The sequence below is a fragment of the Rana temporaria genome, chromosome 4 (assembly GCF_905171775.1).
Source record: "Rana temporaria chromosome 4, aRanTem1.1, whole genome shotgun sequence".
NCBI lineage: Eukaryota > Metazoa > Chordata > Amphibia > Anura > Ranidae > Rana > Rana temporaria.
Window position 1 is genome coordinate 297,704,978 of NC_053492.1, and position 27,920 is coordinate 297,732,897.

The window sequence follows — 27,920 nt, forward strand, 5'->3', positions numbered from 1 at the left end:
GAAGAAAAGGGGGCAACCCTAGAAGACAATGATGATGTTGCCTTCCTAGGGGGCTTGAGCGTGGCCAGGGCTACGTCTCCATTGCCTTATGGAAACCAGTAAGTGGGTAAATATAAAAGACAAGCAAAGCGTCAGGAATTCATTTTTTAGGGGGTTTCATACCAGCATGCAGAAATGCGTGCTGATGTAAATTTTTGGGAAAGGCCTGCTTTAAAAGGTGACAGCTCTCTGTCATTGTTCCCAGTTGTGCTCCTGCATTGTCACCATGTCATGCAGGCTTTTGGTGGAGACTACAAGTGTTCATTTCAACACGCTGAACACACATTATGCAACATGGTGCACGGTTGTCACCATTAGGAAGCCTTCCCCTGAGAAATGCTATGTAGCCATCCGTCAGGGGAGGCCCGTCCATTAGGGGTGCCTGGGCGCAGCCCCCTCTCTTCAGGCCACCCCCTATATGCACTGAATAGATTCATGCAAAAGTACAACATTCTGCATTTTTCCTGCACAAGACTGAACTGGAATGCTGTAAAAGCATTAAAAATGCATCAAAAATGCACCGGACCCCAGTACAATGAAAAAAACCCCACCTGGAATGCATCCAGAAAGGCATCAAAAATGCACCAAAACGCATAAAAAATTTGTTAAAACAGAACTCCGACCAAAAACTTTTTTCCATGTCCTTGTTGCTGATCTCCTACCTTCACCAACTGTGTCATCCATGTTCTTCTGAGCTCTGTAGTTCCTCTGTAATAGGCTGCTGAACTTGTTGAAAAACTGTCATTGCCTGCTGACATGTTTGTAAGACCGCTGGCTTCTAGCCCTCTCCTCAGCTCAGCCAGCGGTCTGACACGCCCCCTTGTAGTCATTAGAAAATGAGCAGGGAGGAAGCAGACATATAGTGGGTAGAAGGGGTTTCCCAGCCCCTGGTCTGTGCCCATGGAGGAGGTGTCCTCCTTCTCCTCTCTCCTCCTCCTCTGTTCCCTGCCAGTCACTGCCCCTCCAATCCATCCCCCCGCTGCCACCTGCCTGCTATCTCCGTGCAGAATGGGGATTATTATCAGTAATTACTTGTATGACACAGTGGGGATCTCCCACTGTGTCAGATATTGTTATATGAGAACACCGATCGCTGATGTCCCACCCCCCAGGGCAAAGCATCAGTGATCTGTGTTTTCCCATACAATACCTGACACAGTGGGAGATCCCCACTGTGTCATACAAGTAATTACTGATAATAATCCCCATTCTACACTGGTGGTCCCTGACATGGTGGCCCCACGGTGAACCCTGAAATGGTGGTCCCTGGCATGGTGGTCCCTAACAAACAGTACTGGTGGTCCCTGACATTGTGGTCCCTGACAAGTGGCACTGGGGGTCCCTGACATGTGGTCCCTGACAAGCGGCACTGGTGGTCCCTGACATGTGGTCCCTGACAAGCGGCACAGGTGGTCACTGACATAGGGGTCCCTGACAAGCGACACTGGTGGTCCCTGACAAGTGTCATTGGTGGTCTCTGACAAGTGGCACTGGTGGTCCCTGACAAGTGTCATTGGTGGTCTCTGACAAGTGGCACTGGTGGTCCCTGACAAGCGGCACAGGTGGTCACTGACATAGGGGTCCCTGACATGTGGTCCCTGACAAGCGGCACTGGTGGTCCCTGACAAATGGCACTGGTGGTCCCTGACAAGTGGCACTGGTGGTCCCTGACAAGTGGCACTGGTGGTCCCTGACAAGTGCCACTGGTGGTCTCTGACAAGTGCCACTGGTGGTCCCTGACATTTGGTCCCTGACAAGCGGCACAGGTGGTCCCTGACATGTGGTCCCTGACAAGTGGCACTGGTGGTCCCTGACAAGTGGCACTGGTGGTCCCTGACATGGTCACCAGATGTCGGGAAATAGCCGAGCTGCGAGTCGGCACTATACGGCGCCTGCGCAGTCAGCTCTACACGGCGGGCGCAGGCTCCGTATAGTGCCGATCGCAGCTCGGCTATTTCCGGAAATCTGGTGATGCGCGTTGTGCGACAGGTCACCTGTTTCACAAGCTGTCAATCATTGAACCGAAGGATAGGAACGTCATCGGAACCCTGAGGCAGGGATAGGAACGCCCAGTCCCGGAGTCATCAGAACGCAGAAGCCCTGGACCAAATCAGAATATCAAGGTGTGTACGGAGAAAAAAAAAATTACCTGCCGTAAGTAAATGTCCTTAGTATGCTGGCTCTGATGTTAAAAATTCGTTTTTAGGGTGAACCCCCGCTTTAAGGTACAAAAACTTTTACCTTTACAACCCCTTTAAGCGGGCGTGTCCTATACCTACATATATTTGCTAATAAGCGTCCCTCAGTCATTCCCATCTCAAAAAGTTGGGAGGTATGCATGCTGTAGAAATGTACATTTGTAAAGCAGTACACCCTGGTACCGCCAGAGGGCGCAATGGCCAATACGCTCACTTGTTTTATTGGTCCCGAGGCAACTAGCTGTGAGATAAACGTCAGTGTTGTTGTGGAAGCTCTGCTTTCCCATAATGCCTCGCTCTTCCGCTGATAGGAAACACAGGCATTGCTGCGCTGTATGTTATGGTTCATAGTACACAAGCACGTCATTTCCCATTACGCCTAATGTAGACAGCCGCTGTTCGGTCCGATACAGACGCGCTGCGGGTGGCTATGCTGAGTAGCAGGTTATGGCATCAGCTGGCGGTGTGACCCGAGCTCTCAGGCTCCCTGCCAGGCACGGCTATGCTGTGGAGTTCTCTCCATACGTCCCATCCAGGCTGGCATGTGCAGCCTCCCAGAACTATGGCATATCAGGTGAAGGAGGCTCTACTCATCACTATTGTAAACCAGGCTGGCTTCCCTGTGATTAGGGCTCAGCTCGTGCTGTCATTGAATGCAAAGCTCTCTCCTAGGAGATTTCTGGGTATAACTTGTATAGGTTCACAGGGGTAGTCAGAGAGTGATTGATTTGTGGTTTTATGCCACCTGACCGTCCACCTAAAGAGCAAGCAGCCAATCAGGGCTGTACATATGTTGCCATGCCACGGCAAAAGTAAAATCTCCCTAGTCGCGTTTGGCGGGCAGTACAGCTGCAGCGCCATTCAAGTAAATAGGGGCAACTGGGCGACAACCACTTATGGTCCATTCACACAGGTGTGCGCGCTGCAGATACATCGGTCACGGCATGTTGCACTTTTCATTATTTTTTTTTAACTTTATTGAAATGTCACACAGTGACATTTTATTAAGTGCTTTTGTCTGCGTGGTTGTGCGTTGCCTCACACTGCGCTGCAAAAAAGTATGGCAGGGTGTTTTTTAGCAAGCGGTGTGAACCAGGCACTATTTCGCCTTGTCTTGCGGTCACCTGGTGGGAATAGACCCGTAAACTTGTGGCTGTCTCCGAAAAGCCATCTGCCGCCTGTCACTATTCAGGGAGCGATCCGGGAGCCGCTGCCAGGCTCTCAGGAGGAGATCCTCCACTTCCTGAATCAGGATGGGCTCAGGCGTGTTCGCAACTCTACGCGCCCGCCAGGAAGCTGACGCTGCACAGGGCTAATTACAGGTAGTGAGACCTTTCCTGATCTGTGCAGCCGCGGATTGCCAAATTTCTCACTGCCTGTCATTAGCACTGTGCAGTGTCAGCTTCCTGGCGGGAGCGGGCACGTGGAGTTGCGAATTACTCCTGAATGCCTTTTTTTTTTTGATAGCCAAATGGGGTTTTTCCATAGTAATACAGTGCCACAACCGAGTGGCTATTGATTGGCTTGTAGATCCAGTGCGGCCCCATTCGCTTGAACGGGTTGCATTCAATGCCTAACTGCCCATGGTATAATTTTTGGTTTTGCGGCATATGTACAACGTTGTCCCACCGCTGTGCTATTTTAACCCCTTCCATCTGGGTTGCATGTGACCACTGTGATTGGATGTTATAGTGGTCACATGATTAGGAACCAGGTCTCCTGGCTATCAAATGTGAGTGGTGACTGAGAGCTGTCTTTGACAGCCCGGTCACTGTGCTGGGAGCGAACAGTGAGCATGCTTTCAGCACTGAAAGCTCTGCAGCCCATAAATGTATATGTGCAGCATGTGGGCATTAAAGCCAACCCTCTTGCCACTGCACATATGGGTTATAAAAAAAATAGCAAGAAGTCAAGGTGTGCTCAATCTATATTTACTGCTTCCACACTGCAGGTGTAAGCGTTCACTTTCAGTATTAAAGTGGAAGTAAAGGCTAATATAACCCAGATTTAAATGTTGCTTTCCCCCTTCCTCATACACATGCTGCATACTGTTTGTAAAATAGCTCCATGTTAATACCTCTTTTATTCCCTTTGGTGCGGCCACAAGATTTTGTAAGCTGCAACACCTTAGGCTCCGTTCACACTTGCGCAACTTGGGGTCCAACTTGTGAGACCCCAAGACATTCAGTGTATTTTTATGAGAGCCGTTCCTACTGACACTAGAAGTCAATGGAACTTCAGAAAAGGTTCTTGCACTACTTTGGTTTGTTTTTTGATGCGACTTTGGTCCAGAGAATGTAAAGTCAGATCAAAGTAACAGGAAATCGTGTGACTTTGGAGATGCGTTCATGTAAAAGGAGCCATAGTGTCAGCGAGCAACTAAACAATGGTGCTTAAAAGACAAGTTTGGGATTTAAAAAATAAACTTACATACTCACTTAGATGGATACTGCACCTGTTCCCTGCCGCCTCTACACCAAGAAATTAGCAACCGCTAGTTGCTCAGTTGTCAGTGAGCAGAGAATAGTGACTGTACAGTCACCGGCTCTCTGCTATGGCCTTCCAGCGCTCACTGTAGCACCATGTTGTGGAGAGAGATGGAGAGGCTGGCTTAGGCTCTCAGCAGCATTCTGAGAGGAGCCAGTTGCTGCTTAGGCATCCTAGTGGATCATGTCATTAAAGTCAGGATCCCTTCAGAGCCTGGACCAGCTGAGTGACATCATTCGACAGAATACGGGTCACAGAAGTGCAGAGAACCAAGTGCACTCCTGTGTCCCACTTCCACACAGGAAGTTGTTACTTCTCCTTAAATTCCCAAAGCTGTCATATCCCCTGTAGGCTTCCATTGTCCCACCCGTTTTTGACACTCCCCCTCAGATGCAGCAGCCACTCACTGCCACAGTGGAGCCAGAGCTTAGAGATTGCATGACCACTTTGCAGGATATAAACGAAACACAGAGCTATTTTACAAACAATAGTCAGCGTGTGTATGAGGAGGGGGGGAAGCAGTGTTTTAAACTTCAGTTATATTAATCTTTACTTCTACTTTATTACAGGTGGTGAGGGGACGACTTATTGCCTACCATCTGCCTGTCAATTCTACTGCAGATCAATTTTTCAGAGGGGTGCCAAGGGCTTGCTGCCTGTTTCAGGCGGGGTTCACACCCATGCGAATTGGATTTAGATTTTACGGCATCCAATTCACATGACAGGCGATTGTGACCGGCTCTCTATGAAGCCGGTTCACATATCTCTGTTGCGGCTGTGAAGCGGCTTGCACAGGATAGCTGTGCGTCTTTGGCTCTGTTTCAGGCCCAAATTCAGGCAAAAATTTGGCCCTGATTCATCACTGAAACGGAGAACAGGGACGCAATGGACCCCTGCTGCAAAACAACATCGGTATTGGATTTTAACCCAGCCTTAAAAAAAGCCTTATAATAATTAGCAGATTGATTCAGCCATAAAAAGGTTTAACACAATTATGAATGGGAAAAACGTGAGAAAGAGTTTTGCTTTTATCATATTCCTTCCATTGTATATACCATTGCATGCTGGTGTTATTCTATGCCACACAAGTTTTGCTTTGATTGTTCAAATCATAGTAATGCATTTGTAGTTCCATGAGCCAAAAAATAAATAAAAAAAATCACACTGGTGATTCTCCTAACCCTAAATTTGGTTGTCACGCTACATGTGCACATTTTATCTGAGAAGTGACACATTCTTGGTGTGGAATATTACTGTGCCTTGTCTGTTCTTCTTGGAGTGACCATGAAGTTCAAAACCCTGATCCATGAGTTCACAGTATACCTGCATAAGCCCTGGTTCAAGTGCAATGAACCTTTTTCCTAATTGCAGCGACACGGGTCCATTGCCGGCAATGGGTTTCGACTCATTCGATTTGGAACTGTCAAATCGGATGACAAGTTACACTGGTGTGGAAATCCCTGTATGGAAAGCTTGTTCTTTTTCCTTTTCTAAATTGCAACTGCAGCCAAAGATACTTTGACTGCTGCATGTACATCTAAACACAGGAGGACTTGATCTGGGAAGAATGAATTTCAGGTAGGCTAGCGTGAATGTAGTATTATGCCTGGTACACACAGCCAGTTTTTTTTTTGTTCAACCTAGTGGGTTGAACAAAAAAAAAAATTGAGGATCTCGCTGTATTATATATGCAATGTTAGTACAGCGATCTCCCTTCTAAGATATTGTGTTATGACAGTGGGACCACCCCCCGACAGAACACTCTGGTCAGTGCTAGCAGCTGTTGGCTGCCGATTGGCTGCTGGTTTTTCAGCATGTGTGTTTGACAGAACCCGGACAGGCAGCTATACACACTGGCTAAATGTTGGCCGGTTACTGTTGAAACCAAGCCAATATTTGCCCAGTGTGTGCCAGCCTTTAGACCCAATTTAAAGGGTTTGTAAAGGTACAATTTTTTTCCCTAAATAGCTTCCTTTACCTTAGTGCAGTCCTCCTTCACTTACCTCATCCTTCGATTTTGCTTTTAAATGTCCTTATTTCTTCTGAGAAATCATCACTTCCTGTTCTTTTGTCTGTAACTAAACACAGTAATGTGAGGCTTTCTGGCTTTCTCCCTGGTGTGGAGCGTCATACTCGCCCCCTCCCTTGGACTACTGGAGAGTCAGGACGCCCACTTACACACAGCTCCTTTCTCTATCTGCAACATAGAGAGCGTCCTGACTCTCCTGTAGTCCAAGGGAGGGGGCGAGCATGGCACTCCACACCAGGGAGAAAGCCTTGCATTGCCAGTCGATGCGGCCACTAACGAGGGTTAAAGCCGCATCGCTAACGGGCAAAAATCGTGGCAAAAACGACGGTAAGGCGCCGCTAAAAGCTGCACTTTAGCGCAGACGCACCCAGCGCTTCAGTGTGAAAGTAGCCTAAGATTGCTATTATTTACATTACATTATTTACAGTAACTAGATATTGAGATTGTTTCTGACTTTTACAATGTAGCCTAAAACAAGCATGCCTATAGGAAAGTCACAGTGAAGACAGATCTCCTGATCTTCATGCTTATTCTGAGTCAGAGACTGTGCTGAGCACATTGGGTCACCAAGACTGCACAAAAACTAGTATTTCTCTTTCGTCCATGGACGGACACAGCTTCATTTAATCTTGACATTAGGGTTATCTTCCGTGCGTCTATTAGGCGAGGACTAAGTCCTCTCTTGATAGACGGAACATAACCCTACTGTCAAGAATATTTGGAGCTGTGTCCGTCCGTGAACTTCAGAGAAAAGTATTTTACGGTGAGTACAAAAATAAAAAAGTTCACAATTGGAGGTCAGTATTGGTAGCTTCTATACTAGTATACGACAATGCTCTGTTTCTAACTAGGAATAGGTAAGATGACAACAGTCATCATAGAAACTGTTCACCCAACTAACACAGGCTCCGGAAAAAAACTGTGGCTAACATTTTTTAATTGCGCAGCAGATAATCTGCTAGACAAATTATCCTAAGCAGCGGTCGAAAAACAATTAAAATAAAATAAGCGTGACGGTTGGCTATTATTTTTCTGTAGTTTTTCATTTTTTTATTTGTAGGGTATTCTGCAAAAAAATAAAAAATAAATCAACATGTTGCCCACATAAATCAGATGTAAATTGTCATTTTCTAACATGCAGAAAAAAAAAAAAACCAATAATATGACTTCTGGTACTGCACCATGGAAGCTTTATTGTTTTATTTTGGAATTCTTTATACATTAGGGTGAATTTTTGATCAGTCAGTTAAAAAGTGTTGATTCATATTAGTATATTTGCGAGTTTATATCTTGCAGAAAATGACGTTAAAAATCTGTTATTAAAAACTGTACATGATGTGATTAATAACAATGGCGCATTATAAGGGACTCTGTATTGTCAAAACAGAATTTGAATTGTTTATTTACTTTACTCTGAATGTAGTGACTGAATATTTACTCAAAATGTTTACTCTGGTTTCCTTAGGGTGCGGTACTCTATTTTTATTAGAACAAAACGAAGCTGGACTTGTTTGCATTAAAAGGTAACGTATTTTATTATATAACCATTTTAGTAATACCCTTCATTACCAGACCATTTTTTCCGTTTTCAGTGCTGTGATAGTACTGACAGTACCCTGTCACAGTGTCATGCAACACTGTACCCAAATTATTTCATAATATTTAGTTTTTACCAGGTTGATCTTTCTTTTTTTTTATTTTTATGTTGAATCTGTTTTATTAAGTTTCAAGCATTTTTAGACCATAGTGAATAAACATAGGCAACGAGAAACACATTTCCATGGAGTGTACAAGAATACATTAGGGTCATCAGAACATTAGATGAACATGTAGCCCAGAAACTGAATCAGTTAGGCCGCATACACACGATCGGTCAAAACCGATGAAAACGGACTGAAGGGCCGTTTTCATCGGTCCAAACCAATCGTGTGTGGGCCCCATCGGTCAGTTATCCTTCGGTCAAAAAAATAGGAACTTGCTTTAAAATTTAACCAATGGACGCCTAACCGATAGGTCAAAACCGATCATTAGTATGTAAAAAGCATCTGTTAAAAACCTGCGCATGCTCAGAATCAAGTTGACGCATGCTTGGAAGCATTGAACTTCATTTTTTTCAGCATGTCGTTGTGTTTTACGTCACTGCGTTCTGACACAATCGATTATTTAACCTATGGTGTGTTGGCACATCAGACCAACGGTCATCTTCATCGGTTAACTTCGGACCGTTCTCATCGGATGGACTGATCGTGTGTACGCAGCCTTAGGTATCTTTAAGACATGTAAAAAAAAAAAAAAAATGAAAAACCCAAGAAAAAAAAACAAAGTGGGCGAAGCAATGGTAAATCAAGTAACCAGTAGACCACTAGAAACAGTGGTGTAAAAGACAAATGGCCTGCACATGTGGTAAATCTGCCAGTAAAATTATCATAACCATATATAGGTAAGAGAGAAGGTGTAGAAAAGGCGGAGAGGAAAAGGATATTGGGGAGAATGTATGTCAAGGGTTGAGCTTTCTTTTGATGTTATTTAATAACAACAATTTTTTTTTAAATTTTTACTATAGAAAAGAAAAATAGCTTCCCTAACTTTTTGTTAAAATAAAAATGCCAGAGCAGTGAGCCCTGGTTCACACCAGTGCGGCTTTGAAATTGTGTGCTACTTTTGCGCAATTTAAAAGCCGCCCAAATGTGCCATTTCATTGCGGCTTGTGACTTCATTTAACAGAAGTCAATGCAAGTGGCAATGAAATTGCAAAATAGTAGTGTAGAAGCCTATTTCAAAGTCACAACGGTTTAAAACTGTTCCATTAGCAAAAGTGGGGGGGCAACTTTGACAAATCACACTGGTGTGAACCAGGGCTAAGACAAAAAATTACCCCTTTTTGAAAAGTAGACACTTCAAGGTGATCTAATTTTTTTGCCATCATTGTTTGGAAATGAAAAAAAAAACATCCTAATTGGATGGGGTTAAAACATGCAGCCCAGTAATGGTGCACAGTGACATACAGGCCATAGACAGAGGCATGAGGAGGTGAAGGAGCTAATGCATAGGTCACGTACAGACAGCTAGAGATAAAAGGGTACCCTTTTAGTACCACCAACATATGCAGTGCGTCAGAAGCTTTGATGGGTTTTACACCTACATCGATGGGAGTGTTTGTAGAACTAACAAGTCAGCTCTTGGCTATCAGAGGGAAGAGGATTGCTACAACATGCATCCTGGTGGATCGCTCATTGGTGGACCCAGAACGAACATGGTTGGTGCTGTCGGGTAGAAGGGAGGGAGATCGTCTGTGTCGGAACATGCAACCCACACTTGTTAGATTCATTGGAAGGCACATGCGGGACTCCAATAAATGAAATCGATTTCTAACCCACAATCAGAGTGAACATGGGTTCACTCTGATTGTGGGTTAGAAATCGATTTCAGAGGGGCGTGGCCGGACGAGGATGGCGATGGACGCATTCCTGTACAGCTCCGTCTAGCTGAATATAATCTGGAGCCATCCGTTGCCGGTATTACCGTCTCACTCCCAAAAACCCCACATCCAGATTCAGGGACTATTCCTGACTAACCCTATGTCAGTATTGGGGGGCAGGACTGTGTACCCGTCCATTGTAGTGCACCGGAGCCTCCTCATCATACTGTGGCGTCATCGCCATTTTGAGGCCTGCGGATCTTCTGAAGACCCCGGACTCGAGTGGGGATCGTGAAGCCCATTGAGCAGCATCCGCTTCTTTGTCCATCCAGGAAACTCCGCTCTGGGCAGGGAGTCTGATACGGGCATCAGCTCGTGGATCACGGCTCGGATCTGCACCATTTATTGGAGTCCCGCCGGCGCCATTCTGAGGCCTAAGGTACATAAGACGCCGCTATCGAGTGGGGCTGGGACAGCGGACCAAACGGGTCACCCGATCTCATCCACCAGAAATATGCCGATTTGAGGGGGGTGTCCGGATCGATTATCTGGCCAGTGACTGGGGGAGGCCCCCATACTTACCATCAGAGGCCCTCAGGCGTCCTTTGGAGTCTAACTACGGAGGTACCGCCGCCATCTTGCGGCCTACGCATTTGCTTAAAAATAATTTAAGCCCTTTTTGAGGTGATAGCCGATGTACTTAGCCACTATCCTCATATAATCCACCTCAGGAGACTAAAGCTCAGTGTGGGGACAGAGGTTCATCATCCAGCAATATAATTACAAGGGCCTGATAATATCTTGAAACGCCTTCTCCTCAGAAGTCTCATGAAACTGTTTGCAACCTATGGGATTCATGATACCACACCACTGTGCAGGATTTAGGGTCTGGACTGTTATTGTTGTTATCAATATATGATACCTATCTGGTGATTTTTCATTTCCTGATTTGCTTCCTCACAAACTGGCTACCTGACTACAAGAATTAACTGATTGAGACGCACTTTGGAATTCATCCATTGAGGTGACAACGCCATCTTGTGGCCTACACGTTTATTACAGCTTAATACCATTACCCAGCTATTTTCTTGCAAGATACTGACAGTGTCATATTAAATCTAATTGTATAGACACCACAACATTTTACTACACAAATGGTCCAAAATACCCCAATTCTGTGACGGATATGGGTACAGGACTGTAAATGACAATATTGATATCTGACAACCTCGTAGTGTTTTTTTTTTTTTTTTTCTTCCTATATTGAGGTATATTTTTATAAACACTGACCACCTGACTGCTTTAAGAGACTATCCACGGATATCAAAGTTAGGCTACCGACTGGATACAGTTCTCAGTGGCTGTCATATACACCGTCGGATTATACTATGATTATTCCTACAATGGAAATTCACTGAGATGTTCCTACACACCGTTCGAAGTCTGTCGACGAGAGAAGCAAATTTGAATCTCCCTAACCACTAGTAGGATATCTGAATGATATATGATTTATGACATTCTCATGAAGATGGTCTTTTCCTTTGCTTATATACTCAAAGCTGGGTTTTAGCTGTTCGCGAGATTAACCTCCGCTGACTGATGAGCGTGGCGAGAGTGTTCTACCTAAAGGAGCTGATATAGAAGTATACTGCAGATTTCACAATATATTGCTAATTGAGTCCTGTTATCGAAAATTTATTTTGACACTTCATATATATGAAGGGGAAACAAGGTAAAAAAAACAAGCATACAATCATCAAAGAGTTTCTTTATGATATGGACTCCCCTCCTCATACAAGCCCTCAGACATCTGTTGGGGATACTAAGTTTGACGAACAATTCTCGTCCCTTTTGTTACCCATCTCATTACCTCCTTCTATGGGTTCAACTAAACCTCTGGATTTATATCCTTCTACAATTGGGGGAGCTCTCACGCCTGCAATGGCTGACCACGTGATTCCTATTGGGACCATCTCTCAAGGTCCTATACAGGTAACTGCAAATACTGAACATGTCCCGGAAGCTTCTTTCAATGTTACTGAGCTATACAACAAAATATCTGAAATGCTGGAAAGGGGTTTAGCTCATACTGCTGAGAAAATCACTAAAGATCTTAGGGCTGACTTTCAGTGTCTTGGCAACAGGATTGATTCTATAGAACATAAGTTGGATATTAACGTTTCGAAAACTGAACAACATGATGGCCATATACATTTCTTGCAAGATCAACTGGAGGCTGCTCAGGATAAGATCGATGACTTGGAAAACAGGTCAAGAAGGGAGAATTTTAGGGTCAGGGGTCTTCCTGAATCCATTGTAGACGTTCACTCGGCAATACAGGACATTATAAAAATCCTTCTTCCATCTATACCTGCTCCAAAAATGGAACTAGACAGGGCTCATAGATCATTAGGCCCACTAAGAAGGGATGGATTGCCCAGAGATGTGGTGGTCAAGCCTCATTATTTCTCCACCAAGGAGGACGTTAAAAAAAAAAAAAAAAATCGATTTCAAACCAGCAATGCAGTCCGGCTTCGGGGGCGATTTCACAGACATCTGTGCAGTTCATGCGCAGATGTCTATTCAAATTTGCCCCCGAAGTTGCCAAAAGTAGTACAGTAACTACTTTTGGGAATCGGTGCGGCGTCGCCGATTTGGCATATGATTTGACATGTCAAATCACATGCCAAATTGGCCCGATGTGAACGTGGGCTTAATGTCTCATTAAAGAGAATCTGTCACCAAAAAATGCATCACATAGGGTACCTAAGTGCACCTGTTGGGGGGTGCCTATATTTGACAAAAATTTTGATTTAGTTACACCAGGGCTTGACAAATTTTATTGGAATCTAGGAGCCAGCTAAAAAAGTCAGGAGCCGGGTTTTTTTTTTTAACGACTGACAAAGCTTTATTTTCAATATAAAAATGAACCAATCTTAAATGTACACAGAACGACGACTAGAACCAAACATTTTATATATATATATATATATATATATATAGATACAGTGTGTATGTATGTATATATATATATATATATATATATATATATATATATATATATATATATATATATATATATATATATATATATATATATATATATATATATATATATATATATATATTTTTTTTTTCTTAATTATGAAAAAAATCAATAAACAGTTTTTACTTAAATATAAAAAATAAAAATAAAAGCTATTATGAAAAAAAAGGCTATATGAAGCTATTTAAACCAGCCACCCCACACTCACCATTAAGCAAAAGGCGCAGATGACGCCCGCAATCACTTCCTTCTCTTCTCCACTTTGGGAAGGAGATGGGAGGGCAGTGAATACAGGCAGGGGAAGCTCCATTAGCATTGCTGGTTGTCTTGTCATACCGGCGGCCACCACAAAATGGCGCAGATTCCAGAAGGTAGCATAGGACTGCAGAAAAAAGCTGTGGCTCAAATACCGGCCAGTGTGGCCCGATGCGATTGTGCACGGGGGGCGGGGGGGGGGATGGGGATGTGCACACGTAGACAGGATAACCCAGCTGCCGTTAATTCTACTCGGACCTGGCGCCCGGAGTTTGTCGAGCCCCGAGTTACACATTGTGTGCGCTTGCCAGAGTGAGAGCAATAGTTTTATTCATTATTTACAGTTTACTCTAAAAGAATGCCCTGCAAAGGCTTTTAAAGTGTTACCTATAGAAAATATAGGGAACTGAAGTTTGTTGCTGTTTCACAGGCGCACACAATTTTAAGGCTTGACATGTTGGGTTTCTCTTTAGTCGGCACAATCTCGTCTTTTATACTTTGCCAAAAAATTGGGTAATATATTGTGTTTATGTGCCATAAAATTAACATTAGTGTATTTCTTACTGAAATTTTGCTTTCTATAAACCTTTGTGCTAATATCGCGTGACATATAAAATTGGGTATCTGCTTTCAGTAAATATATAATGTTTTTGGGGTTTTACATAATATTCAAGCCGTAGGCTCCATGCACACAGAAGCTGATAAACTGTAGTTTATTGGCGTTTTGGCTTTTTTTCTAAAAGCCCATAAACTGCACTCTATGTTAGCCTATGTGTCCATGCACACATGGACATTTTTTAGTGTTAATGAGCAGTGGAGTTTATGGGCTTTTTTCTAAACGCCAGAAATTTGCGTTCAAAGTGCAGTTTTTTGCCGGCAAAAAGCGCAAAACGCCGAAAAACGCGAATAAACGCTCAAAAACTTTGCTCGCCAGCATTTTTTTGCGTTTTTTTATCCATTGAAAAATAAAAGAAAAAGGTACTCTGAAAAACGCTAATAAACGCTATTGCAAAAACGCAAAAAAACTTTGAAAGTCTCCCTGCAAAGCTATTGGCGTTTTTTTATAGCTTTTTTTTTTAGCTTCCAGTGTGCATGGAGCCTAAAATGTAAAATATATACAGTCATGCTATAAAGTTTGCATACCCTGGCAGAAATTGTGAAATTTTGGCATTAATATTGAAAATATGACTGATCATGCCAAAAAACTGTCTTTTATTTAACCACTTAAGGACCGCCTCCTGCACATATACGTCGGCAGAATGGCACGGCTGGGTACAGGCACATACAGGTACGTCCCCTTTAAGTGCCAAGCCGTGGGTCGCGCGTGCGGCGCGGACGCGCGCCCGCGACCCGAAGCTCCGCGGCCGCGGTACCCGCGGACCCGATCGCCGCCGGTGTCCCGCGATCACTCACAGGAGCAGAAGAACGGGGAGAGGTGTGTGTAAACACACCTTCCCAGTTCTTCACAGTGGCAGTGTCACTGATCGTCTGTTCCCTGATATAGGGAAAGACGATCAATGACGTCACAAGTCCAGCCCCACCCCCCTACAGTTAGAAACACATATGAGGTCACACATAACCCCTACAGTGCCCCCTAGTGGTTAACTCCTAAACTGCAATTGTCATTTTCACAGTAATCAATGCATTTTTATAGCACTTTTTGCTGTGAAAATGACAATGGTCCCAAAAATGTGTCAGAATTGTCCGATGTGTCCGCCATAATGTCGCAGTCACAAAAAAAATCGCTGATCGCCGCCATTACTAGTAAAAAAAAAAACTATTAATAAAAATGCCATAAAACTATCCCCTATTTTGTAAACGCTATAAATTTTGCGCAAACCAATCGTTAAACAATTGCGATTTTTCTTACCAAAAATAGGTAGAAGAATACATATCGGTCTAAACTGAGGAAAAATAAATAAAATTATATATTTTTTGGGGATATTTTTTATAGCAAAAAGTAAAAAATATAGAATTTTTTTCAAAAATGTTGCTCTATTTTTATTTATAGCGCAAAAAATAAAAACCGCACAGGTGATCAAATACCACCAAAAGTGTTTTTAGGGGAGGGGGTAACAAGGAATAATGAGCGATAAGCTATAGAATGGCTTTTTAGAAGCCTCGTATCTAAGGGATCACTTTTTTTATTTTTATTTTTATTTATTTTATTTGGTGTTTGGAGGGGGGGAGAGAGCCGCAGGGAATAAGTGAGGGGGGGGGGGGGATAATTTTTCTCCCCTTTTTATTTTATTTATTTATTTATTTATTTTCTTTTTCTCCTTTTTTTTTTTATTTCCCCCGGGGGGGGGGGGGGTATGGGAATCAGATAAGAATGTTTATTGTATAATGGTGTGATATAATGTAATATATTGTTAAATGGAAATGTTGAGAAAATCGCAGATGTGGAAGAGACGGAATGACGTGACGTGAGTGAGGTGGGAGGTGTCGGATGGCTCCATGGCTCCAGGAGACACCCGCCGCATCGAGGCTCCAACGCGGTCTTCCGAGGCCCCGCAGACACCGGAGTGAGAGGCCGGGTGCTGCGAGGATCGAGCGGGTGATCCATCCCTCCCCAGGACCCGACATATGCCAGTGACTCGGCGTCCCCACGTGAGGTGCCGCGCTGTGCGGGAAATTTGAACAGCTGCACGGTCAGAGGGAGTCCTACGCGGCTGGGAGAGCTGGGAGATTGCTGAGCAGAAGACTCTAAGGGGGACATGCTGTATAAGTACAGCGCGGTCCCTATTGACATTGCCCTGACGCTCATGGTCTGCAGCAGCGGTTGGAGGAAACCCATGGGTCCGGTGAGGCGCTCAGCAGAGCCGAGTTAGGTCGGGTCTCCCCCCCCCCCCCCCCCCCAGACCCCCCTGTCTTCTTATTGTCCCTGAAGTATAGACCGTAAACCTTAAATGAAAAAGGCAAACCTTAAATGCAAATGATGTAGATACCTATATGCTAAAACTATTGTCGGCTCTCATAGGATGCATGTAAGGAATGAACAGTAACTTCTTATTAAGATTTGTGCATTGGGAGCGTCATGCGGACGTGACGCACGTGAAGGTGTTCAGTTTTTGCCTCGACAGATCATGTTTTCTCTCACAATAGGGTTGACTATAAAAGAGGAACATAAATGAGCAGATGATGCTAAGGAAAATTTGGATCGCTGTGCATACTGATTCCCACTGATTCCTTGCTTTTTTTTTTTTTTTTTTTTTTTTTGTGGTCTTTTTTTTTTTTTTTGGATTAGTGATGAAAGGGGACTGTAATTTACAAGTGCGCATAGGGGCAGGTCGAACAGACTACAGGAGGTGAACTTGTACCTATCTTAGGGCCCCCCTTGCCCCCTTGCCGAAAGGAAAGTACAGTAATTGTATTTCCCCCCCCCAGGGGTGCGAACCCCTTCAGCACAAAAGGGACTTCTGTGTAAGGATAAGGGAAAGGAAAAAAAAGAATTACATCCAGTTTCTGGACTACTAAAGGGGATATTACCTGTCAGGGCTGTATTTGAAGAGAAATTGAAAAGGTACCGGATTCATATCTGGACTAATGTAGCAATACACTTAATGCGATTTTTTTTTTTTTTTTTTTTCTCTCCTTTTCTGGGCTTTCTCTATACTGCGGACTGCTTATGATATATTAAGAGTCTGGCCCTCTGTTTCTATTGAATAGAACTATAAGAAGTAGCCCGGAGTGAAGCATACCTGTTTTGGGAGATAAATAGGGAGACAACTTGGGAGTGGATCTAAATTTTGATGTCCCGCTGGTCTTCTCTATAGCTGAATTATCAATATACCAACAGGCCAGGGCAATTTAGCATCAGCACCCGGAGGAAAAACCCCTATCGGGAATGGGTTATTTGTACAGGTACACCCACAAGTGACTAAGAGAAGTGAGTAAAATCATAGGGCTGATTAAAGAGGGACTGTGAAAAGAAATATTAAGAACCTCCCTGACATAGGTGACTACCCTGTCCCAAGAACATATAGGAAAAACGGGCTGAAGTAACACAGGAAGATATCTCTGGTAAATACTGAAGGTAGTATTACTATAAAAGGACAAACTGGTAAATTGAGGAAAACGCAGCCCAAAAGTAGTAAGGGATCCTGTAATTCTAAGGTGAATAGACAAGGCCGCCTGGAAAAACGGATCTGACTGGACGCGGGGGGTTATCTCTCTCTCGTCACTTCGCCCTTTATCCCCTCCTAGTAGCTTCACTTCCAAACTGGGGAAGAGAATTAGACCCGCCAACAAAATGAATAGATCAACGAGAGGGGGTACTACAAAACCAACTAAGAATAAACTGGGGAATAGCTCCATACAGCAATACATGACGCCAGAAGGGACCCTCAAAAGCCCTGGCTCTGCAAAAAAAAATGAAAAAAAGACTGTTACAAAAAAGGGGGTAGGAACAGGCAGCACCGAGAGCTCTAGAGGTGAAATGACACTTGAAAGTGAAGAAGAGCAATATAATGTACAGGAGATAGCCCAAGATACGCTCCCCCCGACAAAGGCAGAGATGAATGCAATGCTATTGAGGATGGAAAATTCCATGGAAAACATCATCAAGACAGAAATCAATAAGATAAGAGTAGACTTGGGGGGGCTCAACGACAGAGTGGTAGAGACGGAAAGGAGAATCGAGGAGCAGGAACAGGAAATAAGCCTCTTGAAAAAACAAGTAAAGACCCTGACTGAAAACCAGAGACTGGCGGTATATAGGATTGAGGATCAGGAAAATCGTAATAGGCGACAGAACCTTAGAATCAGAGGGATTGTAGAAGAAAAGGACGAGGATCTCAGAGACACCATGAACACAATCTTTAATCCTCTATTAGAGAGAGCAGCTGAATCTAAATCCCTCAAGATCGAGAGAGTACACCGAGTGGGGAATCCCCAACAGATAGAAAGATACGGCCCAAGGGATGTGGTGGTCCGTTTCAGGAACTATGTCGATAAAGCAGAAATCTGGGGAAGGCTCAGAGGAAAACCTCCCCTGAGACATAGAGACATTGAGCTACAAATATTTTCAGATCTGTCTAAAGAAACGTTGACTAGAAGAAGACACTTGAAACCCCTTTTAGACCACATGCGGGCACATAATATAAAGTATCAATGGGGCTTTCCGGCGTGCCTCATAGGCATAAAAGGGGGTAAAACAGCACGATTAAGGTTCCCCGAGGATTTGACCGAATTCTGTTCTAGAATGGACATAACAATACCTGAACTCCCAGATTGGGTGGATTAGTCGGGCATAGCTTAGGCGGGGATCTGGGGGGGGGGGAGACGGGGGGGGGTCAGGGGAGTATCTTGAGCACCACCACGATTGAGGAGCCAAGGATGAAGGCGAAGAGTCTTCTACCAGCGGCTCCCAGGCCAAGAGTGGGCCAAGGTGGGGGAGGGAGGGAGGGGGGGTGGGTAGGCAGGGGGAGGGGCGGGAGGAAAATGGGGGGGGGGAGGAGGGCTAGGGAGGGGGAGGGAGGGGGACCATCTGAACGACTCCACGGGAGAATTCCTTAAAGCGCAAAAAAAAAAAAAAAAAAAAAAAAAAAAAAAAAAAGTTATATGACAGAGTTTAAGTTCCTCTCTTACAATGTAAAAGGTTTAAACTCTCATAGTAAGAGACATAAAATCCTCAGTGAATTAACACAATATAAAACGGATATTGCTTATTTACAAGAGACCCATATTACATTGGAGTCCAACATAAAGTTGTATTCACCAGAATACCCAGTGTGGTACTATGGAGACACAATTTCATCTCGATCCCGCGGGGTTGCGATAGGGTTTGCTAGTAGAGTTCGATTCACATTGGTGGACAGACAGACAGATCCCGAGGGGAGATTCCTGTTTTTAAAAATAAAACTAGGTGGGGAGGTATATACCTTGGCAAATGTCTATGCTCCTAACGTGAATGCGGTTAAATATATAAGTAAAATTCTGAGAAAATTAAAAGAATTTGAAGAGGGCCACGTAGTATTAATGGGTGATTTCAATTTCTGCATGTGCCCAAACCTTGATAGTACGTCCGGTGTGCAGGGAACTAATCGTGAGCAGCTAAAGATATTGACAAGACAAATGACACAAAACCAAATGGTGGATGTTTGGCGAATCTTTAATCCCAAGGCTAGGGATTACACGTATTTTTCACCTGTTCACGGGACGTACTCGAGGATCGATTACGTCCTCGTTGACCATAGACTTCTGGAGAGTGTGATTGAAGTAAGGTGTGAGATCATGACGATTTCCGACCACGCGCCTATAACCATGAAAATAGTCACCTCTATACCAAGAGCTTCTCCACCAGAATGGAGACTGGATGAGAGTCTGTTGGGAGACGAGGATGTGGTCGAGAGGATACAGAAAGAGCTGGAATTTTACTTCCAGGAGAATGATAAGGAGGGTATCTCAAGAGCTTCCCTGTGGGACGCTCATAAAGCCTATATTAGAGGGATTTTTATTGCAGAAGGGATAAGGAAAAACAAAATAAGAACGAATAAATTAAAAACGTTAAGGGAGGAGATTCTCGGACTAGAACAGGAACATAAATCTCAGGGGCAAAAGAGGGAAATACTCCATAAGCTAATTATAACAAGAGATGAATATAGAGCCTTGGTGGAACAAGAATCTAGGAAATTCATAGACAGGACAGAGAGAGAAAGATATGTCTGGGGAAATAAACCTAGTAAAAATTTGGCTAGAATGGTAAGAAAAAAGAAAACTAGGAATTTTATTGAAAAAATCAGGAATGGTAATGGGGATTTAGTCTACGCTACAAATAAAATCGCGGAAGCCTTCCGAAGCTACTATGGAGAATTATATGGTGTCCAACAAAAGATCAGGGACCAAAGTGAAAAAAGGGATAAGACCAGGGAAGTATTACAGCAAGCCAATCTCCCGAAGCTAGAAGAGCATGAGATAGTAGGAATGGAGGAATCTATAACGGAGCAGGAAATAAATGAGGTACTAAAAACTATTCCCAAGGGGAAAAGTCCTGGGCCTGATGGCTTTTCGTCTGCGTATATACAGAGATTTAGCACTATTTTAGTGCCTAGACTCTGTCAATACTTTAATGGACTGGGATCAGACTACGAGATGAGTAGAGAGGCATTAACAGCAACAATTACAGTGATAAAAAAGGAGGGGAAGGATAATACGACCTGTTCAGGCTTCCGACCTATCTCGCTCCTGAACGCGGATACTAAGTTATACGCGAAAATTCTGGCTGTTCGAATGAAGGGAGTGATGACAGACATGGTCCATCCAGACCAGGTTGGATTTATCCCGGGAAGGGAAGGTAAAGACAACGGGGTCAGGGCTCTTCTCCTCCTCCAACAGCTGAGGGAAAGCGGGACCCCCGGTCTGCTCCTGTCAGTAGACGCTGAGAAAGCGTTCGACAGGGTAGACTGGGGGTTCCTGATACAAACATTAGAAACCATAGGACTAGGCCCAAGGATGATAGGGTGGATTAAAACTCTTTATCAGCACCCATGTGCTAGGATAAAAATAAACGGATCCCTATCAGCCCCTTTTGAGATGAGAAATGGGACTAGGCAGGGATGCCCTTTGTCCCCCCTCCTTTTTGTGTTAACATTAGAACCCTTATTGGCAATGGTTAGACAAAACCCAGAAATATATGGAGTAGAAGTAGGAGAAGAGGAGCATAAACTGGCTGCTTTTGCCGATGACGTTTTGTTTTTTATATGTAGCCCGAGAGTCACCCTTCCAAATTTAATAGCTACCTTAAGACAATATGGGGAGGTCTCCAACTTCAAAATGAATACAGCGAAAACGGAAATTTTGAATGTCAATATCCACAAAGAGGAAGAACAATACTTGCGGAAAAAATATAGCTTCTCATGGCAGAAAGAGATAAATTATCTGGGCATTAAATTGGCAAATACCCTAAATAAAATTTATAGAATAAATTATATCCCTCTGCTCGACGAAATAAAAAAGGAAATTAAAAATATTTATAATAGACCTATTTCGTGGTTCGGAAGGATTAATGTTGCGAAAATGATTTTAATGCCTAAAATCATATACAAATTTCAAATGCTACCAATTTATCTACCTCCACCATATGTTAAAATACTTAATTCCCTTATTATGAATTATATTTGGAACAACAAAAAACATAGGATCTCGGCCCAAACCTTAAAACGGGCCAAAGATAAGGGGGGCCTAGCGGTTCCAGACATTAGAATGTATTATAACGCTTCGGTTCTCTCAAGGGTTATAGAATGGGCTAAAGAGTCACAGGATAAAAGATGGATAAGTATTGAATGTTCACTAGCTAGAGCACAGTTAGGGAGATTGATTTGGAACCCTCCAAAATTTAGATATATACACACGTCAGCACATGCAATCACACACAACGCGTTGAGGATCTGGGAGAGAGTACACAAACAATTAAAAACAAAATACAATTCGCCTTTTTTAGATCTAAAAGAAAATAAATATTTTGCACCAGGGACAAGGGAAGTAGGTGGTAATTGGATAGGAAACAGAGTTCAGTTAAAAGATATAACACTACAAGGTAAAATAATGACATTTCACGAAATTAAACACATGATAGATTTTATGATGCTTGACGAGTGGAGGTACCTGCAGTTGTCATCATTCGTCAAACATCTTCCACACCCTATACGGTCACGGGAGGAGTACACCATATTGGAACAAATGTGTGGCACTAAAAGTTCAAAAGGGAATATCTCTAAAATATATAAATATTTGCAAAAAATGGATGAGACGGATACGTTAAAATACATTCAAAAGTGGGAAAGAGACCTGAATGTTCCAAGGGGAAAGATAACTATAGGAAGAATCCTGAATTTAACTCACACCTCGGCGGTTGATGTAAGAACCGCGGAAATGAACTTTAAGTGCCTGACGGGATGGTACGCTACCCCAGACAAAATGGGTAAATTTAGAGAAGGAGAGTCAGAGGAATGCTGGAGAGGATGTGGGCATAGGGGAACAATGGCACATTTGTGGTGGAATTGCCCAAAGGTTAAAATTTATTGGAAAAAAATCCTGTCCCTGATAAAAATCATAACTAAAAAAGAAGTAGAAGATAACCCATGGGTAGTTCTTTTTCATGGGGGGGAGGGGTCAGTTAAAGAATATAAAGCCTCACTGATCCCCCACCTGTTGAACGCAGCGAAACGCTTGATCCCGCTAAAATGGAGGGAGTCGGATACCCCACAAATGTGGGAGTGGATCGACTCGGTTGAGGATACATATAGGAGGGAGAAAATAAAACTTGGTACAGATAAAAATAAGCAGGAGTGCAAGGGCAGCTGGGTTTCTTGGTTAGAATTCAAAAAATCTTGGAGTTTTGCAGAAAACCTGAAAGAGGATTAGAGAAACAGTCGGAATAAAGGGAATAGATTCTTCAGGTGGAGTCGTGAGATGGTCGGGGGGGGGGGGGGGGGGGGGGGTGGGGGGGGGGGATGATTATATATATGTTTTTTTTTTTTTTTTTTTTTTTTTTTTTTGGCCCACTGAGGATAAATACATGTAGTAACTCGGTCTTAGTGTTTAACGCCTTAGTCCCAAGTAGAGGGACAATGAAATGGTAGGCACAATCAATATAAAAAAAAAAAAAAAAAAAAAAAAAAAAAGGGTAATGAGATATAAAAAGCAGAACAACATGCATAAAAACATGCATATAAACCACAAATGATGCAAAACCGGAAGTAGAGACAGAATTATGAATAAAATCATGAGCAAGTCTCTTGCTGGGGTTAGTCTGAAGTGGAAAAAAAAAAAAGAAAAAAAAAAAAAAAAAAAAAAAAAAAAAGAAAAAAAAAAAAAAAAAAAAAAAAAAAAAAAAATGGAAATGTTGAAAAACTAATAAAAAAATTTGATAATAAAAAAAAAAAAAATACCACCAAAAGAAAGCTCTATTTGTGGGAAAAAAAGGACGCCAATTTTGTTTGGGAGCCACGTCGCACGACCGCGCAATCGTCAGTTAAAGCGGCGCATTGCCGAATCGCAAAAAGGGGCAAGGTCCTTTAGCTGCATAATGGTCCGGGTCTTAAGTGGTTAAGGATAGCAATCACATGAAGCCATTTAATATCACATCGTTTTTTGGATCCATTTTAAATTATAATGATAACAGAAATCAGCCAAATGGCCCTGATAAAAAGTTTACATACCCTGGAATGTTTGGCCTTGGTGGCATACACAGGTTAAAATGGCAATTAAAGGCTTATTTCCCACATTCGTGGCTTTTATCTGTAAATCACAATTACTGTCTGTGTATAAATAGTCAATGAGTTTGTTAGCTCTCACATGGATGCACTAAGCAGGCTAGACACTGAACCATGAGGAGGTAGAAAAGAACAGTCAAAAGACATGCATAACAAGGTAATGAAACTTTACAAAGATGGAAAAGGATATAAATGGAGGAGAAATATAGGCTGCTCTCCAAAAAGACGGTGTGGTTGTTTTTAAGGAGCACAATTCAATGATACTTGAACAAAATAGAGCTGCATGGTTGAGCTGCCAGAAGGAAGTCTTTACTGCGCCAATGCCACAAAAAAGCAAATGAGGCATGTCAAGGTGTTGTTGGGCATATTGTAACCAGGCTTTTTTTGTGGAACTTGTACAGTAAAGGCTTCTTTCTGGCAACTTGACAATGCAGTTCTTTTTAGTTCAAGTATCATCGTATTGTGCTCCTTAACTACTTCCCACCCGGCCTATAGCAAAATGACGGCCGGGCGGTGGTTGCGTTATCCTGACTGAACGTCATATGACGTCCAGCAGGATAACAGCCACCGCGGGCCCGTGGGGGCACACATCGTGGCGATCGGTGGTGCGGTGTGTCAGTCTGACACACCGCTACACCGATCTCAGTAAAGAGCCCTACCGACGGAGGCTCTTTACCACGTGATCAGCCGTGTCCAATCACGGCTGATCACGATGTAAACAGGAAGAGCCGTTGATCGGCTTTTCCTCACTTGCATCTGACAGAGACGCAAGTAGAGGAGAGCCGATCGGCTTGCCTTTCCTGACAGGTGGGGTCTGTGCTGTTTATCAGCACAGCCCCCCCCCCCTTGGATCCTGCCTAGGACCACCATCGTGCCACCCAGGACCACCAGGATGGCCATCCAAACTGGACCACCAGCTTTGCCCCCCTAGACCACCAGGGAAATGCAAATCTGTGCTCAGGCAGCTGCCAATCAATGCCCAGGCAGATGCCAATCAGTACCCACTCACAATGCCTACCACTGCCAGTGCCACCAGGGATCAGTGCCGCGTATCAGTGGCCATCAGTGCCACGTTTCAGTGCCCAGCAGTGCCGCCTATCAGTGCCACCCACTGATAGGTACCCGTCTTTGCAACCTTTTGGTGCCCATCAGTGTTGCCTATCAGTGCCCATCAGTGCCGCCTATTAATGCCACCTACGATTGCCCATCAGTGCCGCATATCAGTGCCCATCGTTGGTGCCCGCTCATTGGTGATACCTCATAGGTACCCGTCTTTGCAACCTTATGAGTGCCTGTCAGTGCCACCTTATCAGTGCCCATCAGTGAAGGAGAAAACGTACTTATTTACAACATTTTATAACAGCCCATGTATAGTTAGAGGTCATAGTCCTTACATTTCTATGGAGAACTCACTAAGGGACCTGTAAAACTATAATGGTGATAGTATAACATGCACTTTAAAGCCAGTAATCTGAAGTTAAAGCAGTTATAAACAAAAATTTTAAGCTGCTTCCTATGGGGTTACATCTGCGGGCTTGCATCTATAGTCACACACACACAGCACATCCCGGCCCTGTTCCCCACTCCCGTCTCACAGAATTTCATTGACATTAGCAATAGCCAATAGATCACGCTGCTGTCTCTGTGTCCTGTGAGGAGAGCAGCACAGTCCAGCACTGCTGCAGATGGGCACAACGCTGAAGATACAACTCAGTTAGGTATATAGGGAGGTGAGGGGACGATATAATTATTGGGACATATTTTACCTTAATGCAGAAAATGTATTAAAGCGGAGCTCCACCCTAAAGTGGAACTCTCGCTGATCGGAACCCTCCCCCCCTCCGGTGTCACATTTAACACCTTTCAGGGGGGATGGGGGTGCAGATACCTGTCTAAAGACAGGTATTTGCACCCACTTCCGGCCACACAGTCTGCGGGTAGACTGCGGGCAGAACGTCAGTTCCCCCCAGTTGTGGGAATACTCGGCTCCCAGAACACAGCGGGAGCCAGTCAGATGGCGCATGCGCTTCACTTCCTGGTTCCCTCACCAAGGATGGCGGGGGGCAGCAGAGTGTTAAGCGATCACTCGTCCTCTGCTGCGGACTGCGCTGGACTCCAGGACAGGCAAGTGTGCTGATATTAAAAGTCAGCAGCTGCAGTATTTGTAGCTGCTGGCTTTTAATATTTTTTTTTTCAGCGGACATCCGCTTTAAGGTAAACCATCTCCTCCCTTTAGAACCACTTTAAACTTGCACCCAAGATTTATCTGTCATAATATGGCTAGGAGTTGGGTGAAATCTCCTCTGGAGTCATGGACAGCAATAAAGATTGCGAAAGGTGGTTACAAATTTCACTCAAGCCCCCCAAAAAATTAAAGTAATCTAATAAGTTTTGGCTGGTGAGTTTAAAAAAAAAAAAATATATAGAATTGGAATGTGTTCTTCTGTTGTTCATAGACTAATTACCTGTTTACATTGTCCCTTCAAAAACGTTTCATTTCACATTTTGCCTCCTACAGCTTTGATTGGAGCGATGCCCTCTTTGATGTAACATGGAGTGAGATGAGTGAGAACATTCTTGTTACTTCTAGTGGAGACGGATCTCTTCAGTTGTGGGATGCATCCAAACCACAAGGACCTTTACATGTATTCAGAGAGCACCTCCAGGAGGTATGATCCAAATATAACATCCTGCTTTGTTTTTTTGTTTTTTAATTGGAAAGAAGTTGTACAAAGTTAACTTGGCACAAAAAAAAAATATACCAGGAGTGTAATTTAACAGGGCAAAACATGTGTATAAAATCAATATATCAGAAATAAACCACTTCAATACAGTTTTCAGCTTTCAGCGCTCTGAGGCCGCGTACACACGGTCGGACAAAACCGATGAGAATGGACCAAGGTTCAGTCTCAGCGGTCCAAACCGACCGTGTGTATAGCCCATCGGTCTGTTGTCCTTTGGTCCAAAATTGTAAAACGTGCTTCAAAATCGAACCGATGGCCCGCTGCCCGATCGGTCCAAACCGATGGTTAGTACAGAAAGCATCGGTTCAAAACCCGCGCATGCTCAGACTCAAGTCGACACATGCTTGGAAGCATTGAACTTCGTTTTTTTCAACACGTTGTGTGTTTGACGTCACCGCGCTCTGACCAGATATGTTTTTGGAACGATGGTGTGTACGCACTTCAGACCATCAGGCCACTTTAGCGGTGAACCGATGGAAATGGCCCGTCGGACCATTCTCATCGGTTTGGAACGACCGCGTGTACCGTGTTTAATCACCATTGTATTTTTTTTTTTTTGCAATATAAATAAAATAAGAGCGAACGTTTCGAAAAAAAAAATACTTTTTTTATAGTTTCTATTATAAAATTTTTCAAGTAAGTCATGTTTCTTCATAAATTTTGGGCAAAATGTATACTGCTACATATCTGGTAATAACCAGAATTAGTGTACGGCATATTATTTGGTCTGTGTGAAAGTTATAGACTCTATAAGCTATGGTGCAAATCATAAAAAATTCATCACACCTGATGTACTGACGGCCTATGTCATTTCTTGAGGCCCTGAAATGTCAGGACAGTACAAATACCCCCCAAATGACGACCTACTTGGAAAGTAGACAATCAAGGGTAATTAGTAAGACGCAAGGTGAGTTTTTTAAAGTTGTAATTTATTCCCACAATTTTTGGGAAAATGAAGAAATTAATTATTATTATTATATTTATTTTTTTTGCACAAAATTGTCATAATAACAAGTTATTTCTCACACACAGCATATGCATACCTCCAGTTACACCCCAAAATACATTCTCCTACTCCTCCTGAGCATGGCGATATCACATGTGTGACACTTTTTCACAGCCTGGCCACATAGAGAGGCCCAACATGCAGGGAGCATCGTCAGGCATTCTAGGAGCATAAATTACACATTTAGTTTCCTAAAGGTGAAAAAACATGAACCATTACAACCCCTTTAATCACTTTTTTTAACACAAGATTTTTAAGCTGCATGTGCAATTTTATCCAGTAAATTTTGTGTATTACTCATTCCATAGTACTGTCTGGTCCTTGGTTTAAAGCCATTTTGTGGTTTTGCATAGTCCCCATTTGGGAAATTTCTCTTCACTTTCCATCCTGTGAAATCTGTTCAGTGGTGACACAGACAGCAGTAAAATACCTGACTCTACTTTGGTCCACCCCGCAATGTCTGTTCCCACATTAAAGAGATTTT

The 27,920-nt window shown here is 43.4% G+C and overlaps 1 protein-coding gene across 1 annotated transcript in view; it reads left to right on the plus strand.

Moving 5' to 3' along the window:
• The first annotated feature begins 2,564 nt into the window (after positions 1-2,564).
• PEX7 (peroxisomal biogenesis factor 7) overlaps positions 2,565-27,920 on the plus strand; it is a 323,869-nt gene continuing 298,513 nt past the window's right edge. The window contains exons 1-3 of the mRNA XM_040350504.1: positions 2,565-2,811; positions 8,219-8,276; positions 26,205-26,355. Coding sequence (XP_040206438.1) covers positions 2,685-2,811; positions 8,219-8,276; positions 26,205-26,355 — 336 coding nt within the window. The 5' untranslated portion in view covers positions 2,565-2,684. The remainder of the gene's footprint in view (positions 2,812-8,218; positions 8,277-26,204; positions 26,356-27,920) is intronic.